At 40.1% G+C, this 19,284-nt stretch overlaps 1 protein-coding gene across 2 annotated transcripts in view; it reads left to right on the top strand.

Annotated features, from left to right (window-relative positions):
• ASXL2 (ASXL transcriptional regulator 2) overlaps positions 1 to 19,284 on the top strand; it is a gene marked incomplete at both ends in the record, with an annotated part of 115,963 nt that overhangs the window by 42,311 nt on the left and 54,368 nt on the right. For both annotated transcript variants that reach the window (XM_080711755.1, XM_080711756.1), the window contains one exon: positions 17,457 to 17,565. In XM_080711755.1, the coding sequence (XP_080567881.1) occupies positions 17,457 to 17,565 (109 nt within the window). The remainder of the gene's footprint in view (positions 1 to 17,456; positions 17,566 to 19,284) is intronic.

Genomic DNA, 19,284 nt, shown 5'->3' with positions numbered 1-19,284 from the left:
TACCAATCAGAATTTTAGTTCTTGCCACTTACCTCTCAGAATTATTTTACACAGTACAGTGCTATTACCTTCTTGAAAATTTTGTTACTTTGACACCACAAGCATTGCTTACTTTCCTTCCTTCCCATTTAGATTTTTATGTTGGTAGTGGTATTAGAGATTGAGTCCAGGGGTCTTCTACCTCCAAGCTATACCCCCAGCCATATTTTATTTTATTTTGAAACAGGGTCTTTCTAGATTGATGAGAGTCTCATTACTTGCTGAGACTGTCCTCAAACCTGTGATCCTCCTGTCTCAGCCTCCCAAGCACTGGGATTACAAATGTGCATCACCATGCTCACCTCTGCTTTAGATTTTGTATTGGAGTTTCTTTGCTGATAATCTTTTTTCCAACTGAAATGCAATTCTGTCCATTCTCATAGCTTTAAATATCATAGATGTTTTGTCAATTCTCATATTTGTAGGAAAGCTATATCCCACCCACCTGAGCTTTTGTAAATGTTGACCCCTTAGTTTTTCTTTACTTATTTGAAAATTAAGTTAACTCCTTCAAGTCTTAGTTTGAATGTTTCTATTTCGTAAATGTTTACGCTTAAGTTTCCAGGAACTTTTCCCTTTTTCCCCTTCCTCCCTCTTCTAATTCCCTTGTACTGCTCTACTGGTCTCCTAATTTTCGTGAGATTCCTTTTTCCTTTCTTCTCTCTATCTTCCACATATGAGAAAAAACATGTGACCCTTGCTCTGCTCTTGTGGGCGCGCATGTGCGGTATCTCTCTGTGTCTCTCTCTTTCTCTCTTTGTCTCTCTATCTCTTTCTCTCTGATGTGGTACCAGAGGTTGAACCCATAGACATTCTCTCTCTGAGCTGCACCCCCAGTCTTTTTAACTTTTTTGTTTGGAAACAGTTTCACTAGGTCTCTGAGTATCTCACTATGTTGCTGAAGTTGGCCTTGAACTTGTGACCCTCCTGTCTCAGCCTCCCAGGTATGGGATCGCAGTGTGCACCACCATATTAGCACGATGTTCTCCAGTTTCATTCATTGTTTTTGCACGTGACAATTTTGTTTTTCTTTATGACTGAGTAAAACTCCATTGTGTGCATATTATCACTTTTTTTTTATCCACTCATCTGTTGGCAAAACCCCTAGGTTGCTTCTATAACTTGGCTATTGTGAATTGTGTTGCTATAGACATGTTTGGGTATGTATCATTATAGTACTCCTTATTTATTATTTTTGCGGTACTGGGGTTTGAACCCAGGGGCATTCTTCCTCCAAGATACACCCCTCAGCTCTATTTTTTATTCTTTATTTTGAAACAGGGTCTAAGTTGCAGAGTGCCTCACTAAGTAGCTGAGGCTAGCCGCAAACCCGCGATCGTCCTCTCTTAGTCTCCCAAGTACTGGGATTACAAGTGTGTGCCACCACACCTAGCTTAGTATAGTATTCTCTCTTTAATTATTTTGAAAAGAAAGATATGGAAGAGTGATATAACTAGGTCATATGTTGGTTCTATTCCTAGCAAAAGATACTTTTTTTTCCTTTTTCCGGGTCTGGGGATGGAACCCAGGGGCATTCGACCTCCGAGCTACACCCCCTGCCCTATTTTTAATTCTTCAATTTGAAACTAGGTCTCACTGAGTTGCAAAGGGCCTCACTAAGTAGCTGAGGCTGTCCGTGAACCATGATCCTCCAGTCTCAGCCTCCCAAATGCTGGGATTACAAGCATGCGCCACCATGCCCAGCCTCAAAAGATACTTTTTAAAAACATACTTTTTTGGGGGGGGTGGTACTGGGGTTCCTGGAAGCCCTTCTACCTCCGGGCTACACTCCCAGACCTATTTTATACATTTTTTTTTTTTTTTTGAAACAGGGTTTCTGGGTGTATTCATTTTGAGTCATCCCCCCCCCCCCATGCCATTTTGGCATGGGGCTGTATTTCTATTTTCTCTATTTTTATCTTTTAATAAACTTCTTAAAAACAAAAAAACAAAAAAACAGGGTCTCTTAAGCCAGCGTGGCTGGCTTCAAACCTGCGTGATCCTCCTGTCTCTGCCTCCCAAATGCGGAGATTACAAGCGTGCGCCACCACGCCCGGCTCTAATTTTTAAAATTAAAAAAAATTATTTTTGTGGTACTGGGAGGTGGAACCCAGGGGCTTTCTACCTCCAGGCTACACTCCATCCCTGCTTTATAGTTATTTGAAAAAAGGGTCTCACTAAGTTGCTGAGAGCCTCACTAAGTAGCTGAGGCTGGCTTCAAATTTGTGTGATCCTCCTGTCTCAGCCTCCCAAACATTGGGATTATAAGCATGTGTCACCATGCCTGGCTTTAAAACAGAAATTTTAAGCTGTGCATGGTGGCACACGCCTGTAATCTCAACATTTGGGAGACTGAGACAGGAGGATTGCAGGTCATGGGCAGCCTTAGCTACTTAGTGAGGCCCTTTGCAACTCAGTGAGAACCTGTTTCAAAATAAAGAATAAAAAATAGGGCTGGGGATTAGTTTGGAGGTCAAATGCCTGTGGGTTCTATTTCCAGTACTGCAAGAAAAAAAAAAAAAGCAAGTGCGCGCGTACACACACACACACACACACACACACACACACACACACACACCTGAATGTAGGTGTTTTTTTTTTTCTTTTTCTTTTTTCTTTTTTTTTTTTTTTTTCTGTACTGGGGATAGAACCCAGAAGCATTCTACCTCCGAGCTACACCCCCAGCCCTATTTTCTATTTTCTTTTTTATTTATTTATTTATTTATTTATTTTTTTGCGGGTCTGGGGGTGGAACCCAAGGGGATTCGACCTCCGAGCTACACCTCCTGCCCTATTTTTTATTATTTATTTTGAAACCGGGTCTCACTGAGTTGCAGGGAGCCTCAGTAAGTAGCTGAGGCTGTCCGTGAACTGTGATTCTCCGGTCTCAGCCTCCCAAATGCTGGGATTACAAGCGTGCGCCACCACGCCCGGCTTATTCTTTATTTTTGAAACGGGGTCTCACTGAGTTGCAGAGGGCCTCACTAAGTAACTGAGGCTGGCCGTGAACTGTGATCCTCCATCTCAGCCTCCCAAATGCTGGGATTACAAGTGCGCCACCACACCCTGCCTGAATGTAGATTTGTATTGCTGTTTTGCAAAGCTCAAAATTACTACCAAGTAACAGTTTTCCTTATATTTCATCTTTCTGTCATAACCAAAGTAGTAAGCTCCTTTAGTGTTGGAATTGTAAAGAACTCTGGGCGTGGTGGCGCACACTTGTAATCCCAGCATTTGGGAGGCTGAGAATGGAGGATCTCGGTTTGCAGACAGCCTCAGCTACTTAGTGAGGTTCTTTACAACTCAGTGAGACCCTGTTTCAAAATAAAGAATAAAAAAATAGGGCTGAAGGTGTAGCTTGGGGTTCCATCCACAGTACTGCAAAAAATAAATAAATAAATAAATAAATATAAAAAATAAAAAGAACTTTGGGAACCATCAAGTAAATATCATATTTAATAAACAGATTGAAATAATATCTTTTTAGAGTATGTTCTCATCAAATCTGATGAGTACTCGTATGTTTATTTATGAACAAAATAATTTTTTACATGATATTTAAGATGTTTTATCTCACTTCCTACCAAAAACTAAGCAGAGCATATAATTTGCCCCCTACCTCTCCTTGTGCAAAAATGTATCAAGGAAAATAGTTATTTTTGTCATTACTTGTCAGCAGAAATCTTTATCCCTGCAAAGTAAATCACTTGTCTATATGTCAGGGTGAAGTGATTTCATTAGAAAGAGCTCGGTTTAGGAATGAAGAGTACTTTTGATTAAACTGATGCCATATTTATCTAAGGTTAGTTGATGCTTTGGTGGATAAGCCTGTACTTTCTGCAGTCAGCCTTCAGTCCTGCAAACCTGGTAGGGATGTCAAAAAGGATTAATTAAAAACCGAAACCGTGCTGGGCATGGTGGAGCACGCTTGTAATCCCCACGCTTGGGAGGTGGACACAGGAGGATTGCACAGGTTCGAAGCCAGCCTTTTTGGTTTAAGAGACCTTGTTTCCAAATAAAAATATAAAATAGGTCTGGGAGTATAGCCCAGAGGTAGAAGAGTTTCCAGGAATCCCAGTACCACAAAAAACAAAACAAAACAAAACAAAAAAACCCCGAAAACAAAATACTTGGGTACTTACAGGGAAAAAGTATTCTTATCTATTGTTATCAGGTGTTCAGTGACTTCCATTATGTATTAAAGGAAGTTAATAAACCTTAGGGTCTATAGCTAATGGCTTGATGATGGCTCCTTAAAATTGAAATGCATGGGAAGACTATTAAAAATGAGGAATACTCAGTGTATCCACTGAACTCTAAACGAATGGCTTTGCTCTGCCACATAGTTAAGATACCGCAGCTGTTTTCTTGAGAGCTTTAGACGAGCTCAATTTAATTGTGCATTTTTCGATGGTAATATTTTGAGCTGACTTGTAAATTTTAAAGAAATTAGTGTTTTATGTAGCAAAAAAAGGGGTGGTGGTGCTGATTTGAGGAATTGTTAATACTGCTGGGAGGGGAAGGGATAGTTTATTGTTTGGCCTTGTTTTGTAAAGAAAAATTAAAAACCTTTTTTTCTCTCTCCTTTCATTTTCGTGGGCTGCATTCCAACTCCAGAAGGTAAGAAGTATAACTTTATTCTAAAGAAGTATTATATAATTATAAAGCACTTTTTATACATTTAATTGGACTTACTGTTGGATGCGTATATGATTTTTTTTTTACTTTATAAAATTAAGTACTTATATTAGCTCAGAAACTATTAGTGATATTAGTATGTAAATGTTTAGTCATTATATTTGCAATTTTTGGCCCTTGCATTTTGAAATCATTATTTGGTCATAATTTTAGAAACCTAACTACATTAAAGTTGGATGATTAGCATTGAAATATCTACTATCATACATTAATAATGAAATATATAAGAGATTTAAAATACATATGTTAATATTTGCTTTTTGGCTGTAAGATTGAAAATGGATATTTATTCTTTGATTGATTTAAAGAAAAGTCCTCTATGTGAATGATAATTATTTCAAACCATGCATGAACAAGTTAAAATTCATAATGTGCATTCATTCTTTGCTGAATTGGCTTTTGTGTACAAGTGTGCATTAGAGATTGAACTTGAGGGCATTCTACCTCCAAGTTATACCTCTTCCCCACAGCCCTTTTAGTTTTTTATTTTGTAACAGGGTCTCACGAAGTTGCTGAGGTTAGCCTTGAAACTGTGGTCCTCCTGCCTCAGCCTCCCAGGTACTGGGATTATACGTATGCACCACTGTGTCTGACTCTATATTAGTTTTTTGTATGTATTAGCATAGCATTTTAGATAACCTTCTATCAGTTTTCATGTTGAGAGAGAGAGAGAGAGAGAGAGAGAGAGAGAGAGAGAGAGTGTGTGTGTGTGTGTGTGTGTGTGTGTGTGTGTGTGTGTGTGTTTTACTAGGGATTGAACCCAGGGGCATTCTAACTCTAAACTATACCCCCAGCCATAATTTATTTTTTGTTTTGAGGCAGGTTCTCACAAATTATTGAGTCTCCCTTTGTTGCTGAGGCTGTTCTCAAACCTGTGGTCCTACTGTCTCAGCTTCTCAAGTATTGGGATTCCAGGCATGAGCACCACTCATAGCTTATAGTTATTTATTACAATTATCTGACTTACTGGTGAAACTTCAGAGCAGGAATTATATTCATGTATTTTTATGTCACTTGGACATAGCAGGCTTGGCTTTATATTTAGAACTTAATCTTTTTTTATCTCCAGTTAAATTTGTATTAAGTTCATTTATAAGAATTTATTTTGCTTTTGGGAATTGAACACTGAGGCATTCTACCTCTGAGCTATACCCACAGCCCTTTTCATTTTGAAATAGGTTCTTACAAAATTGCTGAGACTCTTGTTGGTTATTGAGGATGGCCTAAAATGTGTGTGATCCTTCTATCTCAACCTCCTAAGTACTGGGATGCCTATAATCATAGGCATGTGCCACCACACCTGGCAAGAACCCATATATATATATATTTTATTTTTATTTTTATTTTTATTTTTATTTTTATTTTTTTGAGTACTGGGGATGGTACCCAGGGGCATATATAGCTTGGAGGTAGAATGCCCCTGGGTTTTACCCACAGTACCATAAATAAAGAATAAAACATAGGTCTGGGGTGAAGTTTAGAGGTAAATTGCCCCTGGGTTCAATCCTCAGTATTCAAAACAAAACAAAAAATAGCATAGTGGTGTAAGCCTGTAATCCCAGTACTTGTGAGGCTAAGACAGGAGGCTTGCAGCTTGTGGATTCACAGAGAATTTCAGCAAGTACTCTGACTCTCAACCTAGCAAGACTTTGTTTCCAAATAATAAAATAGGGCTGGGGCTGTAGCTCAAAGGTAGAATGCCTCTGGGTTCAGTACCCTAGTGAGAGAGACACACACACGCATTAAATTAAAAGCTAGGTAAGCTGGGCGTGGTGGCGCACACTTGAAATCCCAACATTTGGGAGGCGGAGACTGGAGGACAGCCTCAGCTACTTAGACCCTTTTCAACTCAGTGAGACCTGTTTCAAAAAAGTCTCTGGAAACAGACTTGCTAGGTTTTTGAGACTGTCCTTAAACCTGTGATCCTACTGTCTCAGCCTCCCAAGTACTGGGATTTCAAGTATGTGTCACCATACCCAGCATGACCTGGACATTTTTTTTTTTTTTTGGTAGTACTGGGGATGGAACCCAGAGGCTTTCTATCTCTGGGTTATACTCCCAAATCTATATTTTATATTTTATTTGGAAACAGGATCTCACTAAGTTGCTGAGAGCCTCACTAAAGTAGCTGAGGCTGGCTTCGAACCTGTACGATCCTCCTGTCTCAGTCTCCCAAGTGCAGGGATTACAAACGTGCGCCACCACGCCCGGCTGGCCTGGATTTTTAAGAGCACAGGCCAGCTACTTTGTTGACTATCCCTCAGTTTGGTTATGGCTAATGTTTTCTTTCTCCTCCTTCTTCTTCTTTTTTTTTTTTTTTTTTGGTAGTACTGGGGTTCCTGGAAGCCCTTCTACCTCCGGGCTACACTCCCAGACCTATTTTATACTTAATTTTTTTTTTTTTTTTGGAAACAGGGTCTCCTAAGCCAGCATGGCTGGCTTCAAGCCTGTGCGATTCTCCTGTCTCCGCCTCCCAAGCGCGGGGATTACAAGCGTGCACCACCACGCCTGGCTAATGTTTTCTTATCCACTTTTTGTTAGAATCATCACAGTATCGGTGTCACTTTTACTACATCATAACAGCAGGCATATAATTTCAGCTTGCTCCGTCTGTCCGTCTGTCCGTCCTTCCTTTCTTGCAATTTCCTGTGGTCTTTAGTTTGAACTGGTCTCACTGAGTTGCAAAGAGTCTCATTAAGTGCTGAGGCTGTCCACCAACCATGATCCTCCCAAATACTAGGATTATAAGCATGTACCACCATGCCCGGCTAGTTTGAATAAACTGTCTTATCATGGATTTCCAAAGCCATTGTAATTCTGTTGAAATTATATATAGTGCGTGGGGGGGTATTGGATTGGGACCAGGGGTTTTCTACCTCCTGGCTATACTCCCAGACCTATTTTTTATTTGGAAACAGGGTCTCACTAAGTTAGGCTGAGAGCCTCACTAAGTAGTTGAGGCTGGCTTCAAACCTGTGTGATCTTCCTGTATCAGCTTCCCAAGCACGGGGATTACAAGCTTGTGCCACTATGCTCGGCATTGAAATATATTTTGATATAGCAAACGTTAAAGGTGTCATCTAAATGCTAAAGATGCTTTTATATTAATAATCACAATCTGGGAAACAGGAAGTGAAAATATCTGTCTTTAGATAACTTGATTCTATACTTAAAACATCCAGAAGCCAGACTGGTGGTACATGCTTGTAATCCCAGTACTTTGGAAGCTGAGACAGAAGGATCACAGATTCAAGGACAGCCTCAGCAAGTAGTGAGACTTTCATCAACCTAACAAGATCCTTTTTCAAAATAAAAATAAAACGCTGGGCGTGGTGGTGCACACTTGTTATCCCGCGCTGGGAGGTGGTTCGAAGCCAGCCTTAGCTGGTTTAAGAGACTCTGTTTTCAAATAAAGTATAAAATAGGTCTGGGAGTGCAGCACGGAGGTAGAAGGCCCCTGAGTTCCATCTCCAGTACCACCACCAACACAAATTATTATATATATATATATATATATATATATATATATATATATATATATATATGGCTGAGAGTGTAGCTTGGAGGTAGAATGTCCCTGAGTTTAATCCCCAGTACCACAAAAGAGAGAGAGAGAGAGAGAGAGAGAGAGAGAGAGAGAGAGAGAGAGAGAGAGAGAGAGAGAGACACACACAGACAGGCAGACAGGCAGAGAGAGAGAGAGACAAGAACAAGCATCCAGAAAATAGTAGAAGTCTTCTAGGGCTGATATTTAGCAAAGTAAGGGAAACAAGATCAACTTGAAAAAAATCATTAGCTTTTCTGTATACCAACCAGGTATTTAGCAAAGTAAGGGAAACAAAATCAACTTGAAAAAACATTAGCTTTTTTGTATACCAACCACAATAACCTCAAAAAAGAATAGAAAAGAAAAAAAAAAAAACCTGCCTTGGGAATAAATCTAACCAAATGAAGTAAAAGACTTAGAATACAAAAGAAAGAAATTGAAGAAGACCTTAGAAGATGGGAAGAGAGCCGGGCGTGGTGGTGCACGCTAATCCCACCATTTGGGAGGCTGAGACAGGAGGATGTGGTTCATGGACAGCTCAGCTACTACTTACTGAGGCCCTTTGCAACTCAGTGAGACCCTTTCAAAATAAAGGATAAAGCTGGGCATGGCGGCGCATGCTCGCACTTGGGAGGCGGAGACAGGAGGATCGCACAGGTTCGCGGACAGCCTCAGCTACTTAGTGAGGCCCTCTGCAACTTAGTGAGACCCGGTTTTAAAATAAAGAATAAAAATAGGGCAGGGGGTGTTGCTCGGAGGTCAAATGCCCCTGGGTTCCAGACCCGGGGGAAAAAAAAAAGAGAGACCCTGTTTCCAAATAAAAATGTAAAAATATGTCTGGGAGTGTAGCCTGGAGGTAGAAGGGCTTCCAGGAACCCCAGTACTACCAAAAAAAGATAAAAAATAGGACTTGGGGGTATAGCTTGGAGGTAGAATGCCCCCCTGGGTTCCATCCCCAGTACCACACACACACAAAAAAAGAGCTGGGAAGAGTTCCCATATTTTTGGGTGGGTAGAATATTAAATGAGGACAATACCAAAAGCAATGTGCAGATTTAGTGCAGTCCATAACAAAACACAAATGTCATTCTTCACAGAGCTAGAATAACAGTCCTAAATTTCTTAGAGAAAATCAAGAACTCACGGCAGCCAAAGTAATTTTGAGCAGTAAGAAATCAGGCATCACAATACCTGATTTCAGCCCATACAAAGAGCTGTAGTAATAAAAACAGACACATAGATCAATGTGGTGTAGAATATAATATACAGAAACAAATCCCTATACTCAGAGCCAGTTGATTTTCAACAAAAAAGCCAAAAACAAATGATGGAGAAAAGAACGCCTTTTCAACAAGTGGTACTGGGAAAAATGTATATCCATAAGTAGAAGAATCAAATTAGATCTCAGTCTTTCACCCTGAGTAAGAGTTAGCTCAAGACAGACCAAAGACCTAGAACTCAGATCAGAAACTGCAGTTACTAGAAATGAGCACTAGACATGAGCATAATAGGCCCAACTCTCCAGTATTAAAGACACTGGTAGAGACTTCATCAGTAAGACCCACAAAGTTCAGGAAATAAAACTGAGAGTAAATAAATGAGATGGCACCATATTGAAAAGCTCCACAAAGGAAATGATTGAGTCTGAAGAGAGGCTACAGAATGGGAGAGATTCTGCCAGGTAGTCCTGAGAGAGAACTAATACCTAGAATATATTAAAAACTTTAAACATTTAACACTTGGCTGGACATTATAGGCAAACGCCTATAATCTCAGTTATTTGGGAGGCTGAGACAGGAGAATCCAAGTACTGAATGTGCACCACCTGCCCTGGCTGTGCCACCATTCTGTGAGCTTGGCAAACCTGACCTGACATGGACTGAACCTCTGAATCTCCAAAAATTGTGAGCAAGTAAATCTTCTCTTAGTTGATTGGTCAGTTTATAGGATCCAGCAGTGAGAAAGTTTACCAAGACCACATTAGCAATTGGGAAATGCAAATCAGGAGTGCACCAAGATTCCATCTAACTCTAGTTAGAATAGCAGTCCTAAAGAATACAGACAATAATAAATGCTGGCCAGGATGTGGGGAAATAGGAAGACTTTACATTGTTGATAGGATTTTTTTTTTTTTTTTTTGAAACAAGGTCTCTTAAGCCAGCGAGTCTGGCTTCGAACCTGCGCGATCTTCCTGTCTCTGCCTCCCAAGCGCGGGGCTTACAAGCGTGTGTCACCACGCCCGACTCTGTTGGTAGGATTTTAAATTAGTACAACCACTATAGAGATCAGGATGGAGGTTTCTCAAAAGACCAGGAATGGAACTGCCACATGACCCAGCTATACCACTCCTCACTTGGTATTTTTCCAAGAGTTTAAGGACGTATTATAGTGATACATGCATGTTCATGTCTATTCCAGCATAATTCACAATAGCCAAATTGTGGAACCAGCCTAGGTAATTTTTATGATTTTGTTGATCTTTTTCTATATAGAAATTTTATTTTTGTATGTTCAGTCTTTTTTCCCTTTTATAATTTTGAGTTTTTCTCTTTTATAGGAAGGTTTCTCTTATCTTGTCTTCTAGCTGTGTTGTAGGAGACCCAATTTTTTAACCCCCCATGCACTTTTAAAGTGCAAAAGACAATGTTCATATGTCTCTGCTCTCTCCAACAACAGGCAACTCTGAGTTACCTTTAGGGATACCCAAGATATAGTACAGCCTCGTGTGTGTGTGTGTGTGTGTGTGTGTGTGTGTGTGTGTGTGTATCTAATTTTTTTTCTCTTTTTTTGTTTTGTGGAGTTGAGAACTGAACAAGGGGTATTAAACCTCTGAGTTATACTCCCAACCTTTATTTTTGTTTTGAAAAAGATTTTCCCTAGGTTGCTGAGTCTTGCTGTACTGCTGAGACTGTTTTCGAACCTGAGATCCTCTGTCTCAGTCTCCCAAATACTGAGATTACAAGTGTGTACCACCACACCTGGCTTATCTTTTTTTTTTAAGTTAACATTTTCTTATGTTATTCAGACTGACCCCAAACTCCTGAGCTCAAGCAGTCTTTCTGCTTCAGCTTTCTGAGTAGCTGGGAATATACACTGTGCCTGGCTTTATATTTTATATACAAAATTGTTATTTTAACAATACACATATATGGGGATTCTGTGATAAACTGGTACATGTATATGGCTGTAATGATCAAATCAAGAGCAGTTACCATTTTTTATCATCTCTTTAAACATTTAAGAGATTTTTATTTTTTGCAGTTTTGGGGTTTGAACCCACTACCAATAAGGTACATCCTCAACCCTTTATTTTTTGTTTTTCCTTTTCTTTATGGTACTGGGGATTGAACCCAAGGTATTCTGCCTCTGAGCTAAACACACATTATTTATATATATATATATATATATATATATATATATATATATTTTTTTTTTGGTGGTACTGGGGTTCCTGGAAACCCTTCTACCTCCAGGCTATACTCCCAGACCTATTTTTTATATTTTTATTTGAAAACAGGGTCTCTTAAGTCAGCAAGGCTGGCTTCAAACCTGCATGATCCTCCTGTCTCCACCTCCCAAATGCGGGGATTACAAGTGTGCGCCACCACGCCCGGCTATTATTTTTTTTTTTATTTTTTGTGGCTCTGGGGATGGAACCCAGAGGCATTTGACTTCCGAACTAACACCCCCTGCCCAATTTTTTTTTATTCTTTATTTTGAAACGGTCTCACTGAGTTGTGGAGAGCCTCATTAAGTAGGTGAGGCTGTCTGCGAACCAAGATTCTCCTGTCTCAGCCTCTCAAATGGTGGAATTACAAGCGTTTGCCACCACACCTAGCCTGGCTATTATTTTTTATTTTGAAACAGTCTTACTAAGTGTGGAGGGCCTCACGAAGTTGCTGAGGCTGGCTTCAAACCTGTGATGTCTTTTCTTAGCCTTCCAAAGTACTGGGATTATAGTTGTATACCACCATGCCTGGCTCCCCAACCCTTTATTTACTTTACTTTTTTATTTTAATGTGTGGTATTGGGGATTGAACCCAAGGGCATTGCAACTTCTGAGCTATACTCCCAGCCCGCCCGCCCGCCCTCCCTCCCTCCCTCCCTCCCTCCCGAACCCAGGGACATTCTACCCCCAAGTTACACCCCCAGCCCTGTTTATTGTTCTTTTTTTTTTTTGCGAGTCTGGGGATGGAACCCAGAGGCATTTGACCTCCAAGCTACACCCCCTGCCCAATTTTTTATTCTTTATTTTGAAAAAGGGTCTCACTGAATTGCGGAGGGCCTAAGTAGCTGAGGCTGTCCGCAAACCACTATCCTCCTGTCTCAGCCTCCCAAATGCTGGGATTACAAGTGTGCACCACCATGCCCAGTTTTTGTTCTTTATTTTGAAACAGGGCCTCGCTAAGTTAGGGCCTCAGTAAGTAGCGGAGGCTGTTCATAAACAGTGATCCTCCTGTGGAAGATGGAGCTGCCATGTGGCTCAGCCCTTGTTTGTATAATGAGGCCATGTTCCTTTTTAGTTTTTAATTTGAAACAGGTACTAGTTGGGTGTGGTAGTGCGTGAATGTAATCCCAGTACTAGGAAGGCTGAAGCAGGAGGATCGCAGCTTCCAGGACAGCCTCAGCAAGTAGTAAGACATCAACCTAGTGAGGCCCTGTTTCCAAATAAATAAAATCAGGCGTATAAAAATAAAAAAATACAATCAGGCGTAAAATCCTCCTGTCTCAGCCTCCCAAATGCTGGGAGTATAGCTTGAAGGTAGAATGCCTCTAGGTTCAGTCCCCATAAACACACACACATGAGAAAGAGAGAGACAGAGAGAGAGAGAATGAATGAGAGTATGAATGAGAATGAGAATATAAAAGAAAAGAAAGAAACAGAGCCTGACTGAGGCTGGTCATGAACCTGTGATCCTTCTGTCTTAGCCTCCCAAGTAGTGGAATTACAGTTTCACTGGTTGGCCTTGAATTTGTAATCCTCCTGACTCAGCCTCTTAAGCAGCTGGGATAAAGATGTGAAACATTTATAACAGATTTTATCAACACATAATTGTATTTATAGAGTGCAGTGCGGTATTTTAATACATATATGTGATGTGTACAGTTCAAATCAAGGCAATGTTTCTACCTTACTACTTTGTGTCATTGAGCACCTCTCTTCTAGTCATCTGTAAAATATAGGTAATTGTGAAGTCCCTACACTGTTTTGTAGAACACTGCAACTTAGTACTTGTATTTGTGTTTGGGTGTCTCTTAACCAGCCACTCCCCACTCCCCTCCTTCCCAGACTCTAGTAATTGCTGTTAGACTTTCTAATAGATTTTTTTGTGTGTGTGTGGGTCTGGGGATGGAACTCAGGGGCATTTGACCTCTGAGCTACACACCCTGCCCTATTTTTTATTCTTTTTTTTTGGGGGGGGGAGGGTGTGGGGATGGAACCCAGGAGCATTCGATTTTCAAGCTACACCCCCTGCCCTGTTTTTTATTATTTGTTTTTAAACCAGGTCTCACTGAATTGCAGAGGGCCTCACTAAGAAGCTGAGGCTGTCCATGAACCACGATCCTCTGGTCTCAGCCTCCCGAATGCTGGGATTACAAGCATGCGCCACCATGCCTGGCTTTTATTATTCTTTATTTTGAAACAGGGTCTCACTAGGTTGTGGAGGGCCTAAGTAGCTGAGGCTGTACACGAACCGGGACCCTTCAGTCTCAACCTCCCGAATGCTGGGATTACAAGTGTGCGCCACCACCCCGGGCTTCTAATAGATTTTTTTTTAACACCTGTACATGAGAACGTGCAGCATTTCCTTTTGGGTTTAACTACTTATTATAACATAATGTCCTCCCATTTCACTCATTTTGCTTTCAGCCCCTCTGATTTTTATTTTGTTTGTTTGTTTAGTGGGTCTGGGGATGAAACCTAGGGACATTCTACCTATGAGCTATACCCCTGTTATATTTTTTATTCTTTATTTTGAAACAGGGTCTCACTGAGTTGCAAAGGGCCTCACTAAGTAGCTGAGGCTATCCGCGAACCGCGATCCTCCAGTCTTAGCCTCCCAAATGCTAGGGTTACAAGTGTGCGCCACCACGCCCGGCCTAGCCCCTCTTAATTTATTTTTTAATTAATTAAATTTTTTTTTTTTTTTTTTTTTGGTGGTACTGGGGTTCCTGGAAGCCCTTCTACCTCTGGGCTACACTCCCAGACCTATTTTCACATTTTTATTTGGAAACAGGGTCTCCTAAACCAGCACGCGCGGCTGGCTTCGAACCTGCGTGATCCTCCTGTCTCAGCCTCCCAAGCGCGGGGATTACAAGTGTGCGCCACCACGCCCGGCTAGCCCCTCTAATTTAAAAACATATTTTTGTGTGTAGCATTGAGGATTGAACCCAGGGGCATTCTACTTCTGAGCTGTACCCCCAGACCTATTTTTTTATTCTTTATTTTTGAAACAAAGTCTCACTGAGTTGCAAAGGGCTTTACTAAGTAGCTAAGGCTGTCTGTAAACCACAGTTCTGGCTCAGCCTCCCAAATGCTGGGATTACATTGTGGGCCACCACACCCAGTTTACAGCCTCTTTAAAAAGCAGGCTTATTTTTCTTTATTAAGTAGCAATAGCAGAAAATTAAGAGGGAGAAGAGTTGGGAATGTATCTTATCTCTCAGATGTTATGAGAAATTAAAAATAAAAACTTTAAGGAGCCTGTAATAAGATACTAGTCCACTAACTGATTTTGTATGAGGATCCCATGTATTTCTTGGTACTCAGATTTTTTCTGATGTGAAATAATTTGCAGTTTTCCATATATATATATGTATATGTATATGTATATATATGTAATATATATATAATGTCTATAATATATTATAATATAATACATAATGTATGTTACAGCTTTGCCTTTAAATACTATAGCTCTTAGCCTTATGCTAATACCTAATTTTAATTTTACTTATTTATTTATTTTTGCGACGCTGGGGATGGAATCTAGGGGCATTCTACCTCTGAGCTCCCCCCCCCCCAAAAGCCCTATTTTTTTTATTCTTTATTATGAAACAGGTTTCACTGAGTTGTAAAACGTAGATGGGGTAACTAAGTAGCTGAGGCTGTCTGCAAACCAAGACCTTCTGTCTCAGCCTCCCAAATGCTGTGATCACAAGTGTGCTCTACCACGCCCGGTGTATTTTTAAAAGCATTTTCATTTTCTGTTTTAATGCTTATTTGAAGTCTTTAATACTCTCTAATTTCCCGATTTTTACAATAATTTCTGTTACATAAAAATGAAGTTTCTCATCTGAAATAAGTATTATTTTAGTCAGTTTTATGCTAGTGAGTCTAAAATTTGCTATTTTACACTATACTTTTTTTTTTTTTTTTTTCGGTATTGGGGATGGAACCTAGGGGAATTCTGCCTGCGAGCTACACTCCCAGCCCTATTTTTAGTTCTTTATTTTGAAACAGGGTCTCACTGAGTTGCAAAGGGCCTCACTAAGTAGCTGAGGCTGTCCTTGAACTTTGATCCTCCTGTCTCAGCCTCCCACATTCTGGGATGACAAGGTGCGCCACCGCGCCTGGCTCAGGCTTTTTAGTACAGTTGATTCCATTTTGTTTGTGTTTAAAAATCATGTATTTTGTTTACAGTCCTTTCCTTATACTTAGAATATAAGTAATTAAAAATAACATTAGGTTTAGTGATAAAATATTAGTGCCATTTTCTGAATGCAGAGACAAACTAAGAATGTCTTTTAGCAATTTTTATTATAATTTGTTTTGGTAAATAAGTACAGGGATGAGAAAATAAAATCTGATTACAGTTGGAAAGAAATATAATAATTTTTATAGATAATTTACTATATACCTAAAACTTAAGCTGGGCATGGTGGCGCACGCTTGTAATCTCAGCTTTCGGGAGGCTGAGACCGGAGGATCGCAGTTCGCGGACAGCCTCAGCTACTTAGTGAGGCCCTCCACAACTCAGTGAGACCCTGTTACAAAATAAAGAATAAAATATTGGACAGGGGTGTAGCTCGGAGGTCGAATGTCTCTGGGTTCCACAACCAGACCCGGAAAAAAGAAAAAAAACCATGGCAATATGTTAGTTTCACAGATTAGATTTAGTTTGGCGCAGCAGTATGCAAGCTCGGATAAATACTGTTTATTTGAATTTGTGTTTGTTTCCTATTTTTCTTACCTTTTTTTTTTTTTTTTTTTGGTGGCACTGGGGTTCCTGGAAACCCTTCTACCTCTGCTACACTCTCAAACCTATTTTTTTATATTTTTACTTGGAAACAGGGTCTCTTAAATCAGCGAGGCTGGCTTTGAACCTGCGCGATCCTCCTGTTTACGCTTCCCGAGCGCAGGGATTACAAGCCCGCGCCACCACGCCTGGTCTTTCTTGCATCTTTTTAAAGGTTATGCCAAGTAAAATCGAATATTTAAAATATATATTTGATAATTTTGTATTTTCTTAACTTAAATGTTAGATACTGTTGGGCATGGTGGTGTATACTTGTTTTCCCAGTATTTGAGGGGCTGAGACAGGAGGATCTCAGATTCCAGGGTAGCTTCAACAGTTTAGCGAGGCTCTCAACAACCTAGCAAGACCCTGTTTCCAAATAAGAAATAAAATTATCCTTAGAATATAGCTCATAGGTAGAATGCCGTGGAATTAATCTCTAGTCCAAAAAGAAAGACAAAATGTTAGATACTAAGCCAGGCCCTGTGGCACAGGCCTGGAATCCCAGTACTTACTTGGGAGGCTGAGACAGGAGAATTCTCAGATTTGAGAACAGCCTCAGGAATTTAGGAGACTCAGCAACCTAGGGAAAACTTGCTTCAAAACAAAAAGGGGTGGGGGGTGTAGCTAGGAGATAGAATGTCTTCAATCTCCAGTGTGCCTCCCCTCTCAAAAAAAAAAAAAAAAAAAAAAAAAGAATGTTAGCTACTGGACCAGGATTAAGGAATTATTTTTTTACTTATATGAGGATGACTTTTACACCCATTTTCTCCATGATGGCCTCTTAACCAGATATTTATTTTTATATTAACCTTATAGGTAATAAAACATGTTTAAGTTGAAAGAATATTGACCAATTCAAATTTAAGTAGTGTTCCTACACTATTGTTCAGAGACAGACACTAATCACTGTTCATTCTTTTGTTTTGCAGTGGGACTTCCCCTCTTGCATGCTTGAATGCAATGTTACATACAAACTCCCGAGGTGAAGAGGGCATCTTCTATAAAGTTCCAGGTAGAATGGGAGTATATACTTTGAAGGTAAATATTTTTATTGGGGAGTCATTTAAAAGAAAAAATGGGAAGCGGCAATATATAAGTAATACTTGAGTTATAGAAAAGAATTTTGTTCTTGAAGAACTATTTTCAGTAAGAGGTAATATTTTCAGTTCTATAGCCAGTATATATCATATTCGCTGTTGTAGGGGATTCATCCCAGGGCCTCATGAATGCTACACACATACTTTGCCAGCCCCCCAGTATATTTATATATTTTTACTAATCTTTAACTATCTGTACGTAGGTCATAGAAGTAACTTTTTTTTTTTTTTTTTTTGGTACTGGGGATTGAACCCAGTTGTGTTCTACCTCTGAGCTACTCATCCTTTTTATTTTTACTTTTTAAATAAGTAAATATGATAACTTTATGATAAAACAAGGTCTTGCCATATGGTTATGGTGGTGTGGGTTTGTAATCACAATACTTGGGAGACTGATACAGGAGGATCACAGGTTCCAGGACAGCCTCAGCAAGTAGTGAGACTCTTATTAACCTAGTGATAACCCTGTTTCCATATAAGAAATAAAACTGGGCTTGAAGATAGCTCGAAAGTAGACTACCTCTGGGTTCAATCCCAGTAAAACACACACACACACACACACACACACACACACACACACACACACACACTCTTGTGGATACTTGTAGAGGATGCAGGTATAATACTTGGGAGGCTGAGACAGGAAGATCAGAGGTTTGCAGCCAGCCATAGCAACTTAGTGAGGACTCTGAAAATAAAAAAAAAAATTTTATTTTTTAAAATAGAACTGAGTGTATAATTCAGAGGTAGAATGCCTGTAGGTTTAATTCCTAGTACCAAACCAAACAAAACAAGGTCTTGCTAAATTGCTTAGACTGGCCTCAAATCTGTGATCTTCCTGTCTCAGGTTCCCAAGTACTGGGATTATAGGTGACCATGCCTGGCTAGTAATTTTATCTTTATGATAACTTCATTTATTTTTTTATTTTTTATTTTTTGCAGTACTGGGGATTGAACCCAGGGGCATTTTACTTCTGAGCTACACCCAGCCCTATTTTTTTAAAATTATTATTTATTTTATTTTATTTTTGTGTGTGTGTGGTACTGGGAGTGGAACCCAGAGGCTTTCTACCTCCGGGCCATACTCCCAGACCTATTTTTATATTTTATTTGGAAACAGGGTCTCACTAAGTTGCTGAGAGCTTCACTGAGTAGCTGATGCTGGCTTTGAACCTGCGACATCCTCCTGTCTCAGCCTCCCAAGTGTGGGGATTACTGCACCTGGCTTTTTATTCTTTATTTTGAAACAGGGTTTCACTGAGTTGCAAAGGGCTTCACTAAGAAGTTGAGGCTGTCCATGAATCACGATCCTCCTGTCTCAGCCTCCCAAATGCTGGGATTACAAGTGTGCGCCACCATGCCCGGATTGATAACTTTAATTATGAAAGGATTAAATTAAAGTGATGTCGGGCGTGGTGGTGCACGCCTGTAATCCCCATGCTTGGGAGGCTGAGACAGGAGGATCGTGCAGGTTCGAAGCCAGTCTCAGCTGGCTTAAGAGACCCTCTATCCAAATAAAATATAAAATAGGTCTGAGAGAATAGCCTGGAGGTAGAAGGCCCCTGGGTTCCATCCCCAGTACCACAAAAAAAAATTAAAGTGATTTCTAGTGACATTATTATTATACTGGGGATGGAACCCAGGGGCATTTTACCTCTGC

This window comes from Muscardinus avellanarius, assembly GCF_963383645.1.
Source record: "Muscardinus avellanarius genome assembly, chromosome: 15".
NCBI lineage: Eukaryota > Metazoa > Chordata > Mammalia > Rodentia > Gliridae > Muscardinus > Muscardinus avellanarius.
The sequence above is the reverse complement of the archived record's forward strand: the minus strand, read 5'-3'. Positions and strand labels throughout refer to the sequence as shown.